This window comes from Colobus angolensis, unplaced genomic scaffold (genome assembly GCF_000951035.1).
Source record: "Colobus angolensis palliatus isolate OR3802 unplaced genomic scaffold, Cang.pa_1.0 Scaffold88, whole genome shotgun sequence".
Classification (NCBI taxonomy): Eukaryota; Metazoa; Chordata; class Mammalia; order Primates; family Cercopithecidae; genus Colobus; species Colobus angolensis.
Window position 1 is genome coordinate 7,125,854 of NW_012122709.1, and position 3,907 is coordinate 7,129,760.

General features: G+C 49.7%; 1 protein-coding gene across 1 annotated transcript in view; it reads left to right on the top strand.

The window, feature by feature from the left end:
• Nucleotides 1-2,573, top strand: part of NDRG2 (NDRG family member 2) — an 8,598-nt gene extending 6,025 nt beyond the window's left edge. The window contains 6 exon segments of the mRNA XM_011930941.1: nt 141-227; nt 529-580; nt 839-886; nt 1,104-1,139; nt 1,305-1,356; nt 1,580-2,573. Of these exon segments, the coding sequence (XP_011786331.1) occupies nt 141-227; nt 529-580; nt 839-886; nt 1,104-1,139; nt 1,305-1,356; nt 1,580-1,746 (442 nt within the window). The 3' untranslated portion in view covers nt 1,747-2,573.
• Nucleotides 2,574-3,907: the final 1,334 nt, after the last annotated feature.

Sequence of the window (3,907 nt, forward strand, 5' to 3'; positions counted from 1 at the left end):
GCCTCCCAAAGTGCTGGGATTACAGGCTTGAGCCACTGCGCCCGGCCTGGTTTCCACTTTTAATAACCAATATTTGACTGTAATTTTTGGGACAGTGATAGTTCCATCATGGGGGAGATAGCTTATATCTGGTTAGATAGCGTTGCCCACCTAAAATTCCTACTCTTTTAACCCCTTTCTAGCCGCCGAGACCTGAACTTTGAGCGTGGAAGTGATATCACCCTCAAGTAAGACTTTAAGAGACAATGCATTGCCCGTCTCCCTGGATCTTCTCTAGGAGCTTGTATCCCTTAGCAGAAGGAAAATCTTTTGCCAGGGAACTTCTTTGTCATGTCCCACCCCATCCTATTTGGTAAATCACTTCCCTCTAGGTCTTCCCCCTTTGAATCCTCTTGGTGGCATCAGCAGGGAAACACAGAAGGCTCTTTCCTCTTTGGAGCCAGACATTTTTCCAGCTGCACTTCTAGGCAGAGGCCAGCGAGGGAGTGTTAGGGGCTCACTGCCTTCTCCCCAACACTGTGTCTTTAGGTGTCCTGTGATGCTGGTGGTAGGAGACCAAGCACCTCATGAAGATGCAGTGGTTAGTAGGGAGTTTTGGGATGAGTGAGGGTGGAGGGTTGGGGTCCTAGAGTGGTGGTCAGAAGAGTATCTTGCCAAGGGGATGCCCTGTTTGGCACAGGGAGATCAACTTTGGGGCACTAGGAATTTGATCCCTGGTAAGGAGTAACTGGGTAGGGAGCTGATAGAAAAGGGAATGGGGTCTGGGTTCCTGGGTCCCTTATAGGGGGAGGGGCCACAGTGGGCGTGACTCATTCACTGAGTCTCCTGCTTACTCCAGGTGGAATGTAACTCAAAACTGGACCCCACCCAGACCTCGTTCCTCAAGGTCAGTAACCTGCTCCTGGGCCCCTGTCCAGAGTCATAGATCCTCTCTAAATTCAGCTGCTAAGCCTCCAGGGCCCTGCATGGGATTAAATGGGGTGAACGAAGAACAAAACAAAGGGGCTGGAGTGAAGAAGCTAGGGAAGAGAGAACCTTTCCACCTCTCCACATGGCTTATTTATGTATGTTTCACTTTTTCTGGGTGGCGCCCTCCTGAACAGATGGCTGACTCTGGAGGTCAGCCCCAGCTGACTCAGGTGAGTAGCCCTGCCGTCCATGGGATGGGGAAGTGACATAGGATACTGGTGGCATTGGGCTCTGCCTTTGCCACACACCCCGTCCCCACAATGCCACAGCCTCAGGCTCCAGCTCTGCCTCTAACCTCATCTCACTGTCTCCCTCGCCTCTTCTTACTTCTGCAGCCAGGCAAGCTGACTGAGGCCTTCAAGTACTTCTTGCAAGGCATGGGCTACAGTGAGTATGGGGACAAGAGATTGCTGCACTGTAGGAGAGATGGGCACTGACAGGGTGGAACCATTTTAGGTTGATGCCTGGGCTTACCACTATCTGCCCAATCGAGCTCATTGATCCCCTGGCTTAGTTATAACTAGTCATAATCCAAGGACCACACCCTGAGTTGCCAGCCGCATTTCCCCACTTTCTCTCTGACTGCTTGTGCATCCTTCTGTCTCCACAGTGGCCTCATCCTGCATGACTCGCCTGTCCCGGTCTCGTACAGCCTCTCTAACCAGTGCAGCATCCATTGATGGCAACCGGTCCCGCTCTCGCACCCTGTCTCAGAGCAGCGAGTCTGGAACTCTTTCTTCGGGGCCCCCGGGGCACACCATGGAGGTCTCCTGTTGAATGACCCTTGTTGCCCTAGTGTGGGACCCAGCCCTCACCTCCCCCAGAACTAACCTGGGAGGTGCTGAAGGGGCATTGGGCCAGAGTAAGCAAGGAGAAAAGGGCAGATCATGTGGGGAGATGACCTTGATCTTTGATTGCTACCCTAACTTTGACCTCTAACCTGTGATTCCCCCCAGCTCCTGAAAGAGATGTCCTAATATCTCTTAGGGACCCAGACCCCTAAATTCTCCTCCTCCCCCATTTTGGTGTTAAGGTGGAGAGGGCATGTATCCTCTGTCCTGATCTAGGTGTCTGTAGCTGAGGGGTAAGAGGTTGTTGTAGTTGTCATGGTGCCTCCATCAGACTCTCCCTACTTATCCCATATTTGCAAGGGGAGGGGATTTGGGGCTGGGGCTCCATTCACCAAAGCTGATATGGCTTCTCATTAACCCTTTAGGACTCTGAAGGGTATGGACCTACATGAATGTGTGTCAGGGGGAGACTTGCTGGTGGGTTAGTGGTCCTCAGGATGTGACAGAAACATCCAGGGTGTAAAAAGGCAGTTGGAATGGGAATTGGTGGGCAATGAATGAGTGTCAGGGAAGGATTGGTGCTGGGGAAATGGGAAGGGGCCTGGGGCCATTTGGCTGCACTAACTTTGGTAGCTCTCAGTGTGCATCTAGAGTGGGACTGGGGAGGGAGCTAAGCTTGGGCTGGGCTACTTGGGCTTGGCATAGAGGTGGAAAGGGCTACCCTGGGGCTCTGACCACACTGCATTATGTGTGGAGGGTGCCCTCCTGTCTCCCACAACTTCTGCTATAACAATAAACTGTAGAGGAATTTGAGTACCATTATTATTCTTTGTCTAGGTATGCCTGCATCATGCTCCTCTTCCTATCTTCTCCCTGTCCAAGTCTCATATTCTCTTCTCAAAGTGATATAAACCCTGGGAGAGGGCGTTTGTGGCATAGGCACTTCACAACATATGACCATGTAGAAACTGGCCCTGTTTCAATACAGTGGTGTTGCCTTGATATTGATAGTATTTTTAAGCTTGGGAGAGAGGAACTATTTAGATCTTAGGAGACTTCTTATCAACTATGGGTAACTGAGAAAGGCCACAGGATTTCAGAGATGCCACCAACACCACCACCTTCAAGAAAGAATTGAAGAGGCTGGGCACGGTGGCTTGCATCTGTGACCCCAACACACTTGGGAGGCTGAGGTGGGCAGACCCCTTGAGCTCAGGAGTTTGTGACTAGCCTGGGCAACATGGTGAAACCCATCTCTACAAAAAATACAAAAATTAGTTGGGCTTGATGGTGTACACCTATAGTCCCAGCTACTCAGGAGGCTGAGGTGAGAGAATCACTTGATCCCAGGAGGTGGAGGTTGCAGTGAGCCACAGTCACACTACTGCACTCCAGCCTGGGTGACAGAGTGAGACTCCATCTCAAAAAAAAAAAAAAAAAAAAAAATTGAAGAAGGCTGATGACAGAAGTGCCCAAGGATATCTTGAGACCCACCTTCCTGTAGGATCCTCCCTGGGGGGTCACCTAAGATTCCATTTTGGATGTTTTAGTGCAATCGGTAGACCAGGTGCATGAACTTACTATAAGGGTTGGGCTGCTCGTAGTTCATTTTCATCTGAAGACTCAGGAGGGGTGCAGCGAAAAGGAGGATTTCTCTTGGGAATTCCTCTTCCCTCATGGAATCCAACAGATCTGGGAGCTAATTAAGTCTGTTTGTGGTTTATTAAGAAGCTTTTTAACAACTATGAACAATCAAGAGGAATTCTTATTTTGCAGCTGTTGCAGGCTAATTCTTAGGGTCTTGAGGCACAAGAAGTGAAAATGAGGAGGGACCTTGTAGCATTATTGGCAACACTACTGTGATGGAATATTACAAGGTCTTTTGCTAGATTGCTTTATAGAAACTCCACAGGCAATTATACCCTTTCCTCAATGGAACTGAGTTGAGGACTAATGCACTTGATGTGTGGTGCTGACACACTGATTGACATGGAAATAGGACATGGAATATGCCCTTGATTGTTGAGCATTTCGTCACTCTCCTTCATAGAACTGGGTCTATTTTAAATGTGGTAGGCCAGGGTCAGAAGGGGAAGTGGAGGTATTGGGTAACAAACAGGGTTGTGGAGCGCGCTGTTGGATGGTGA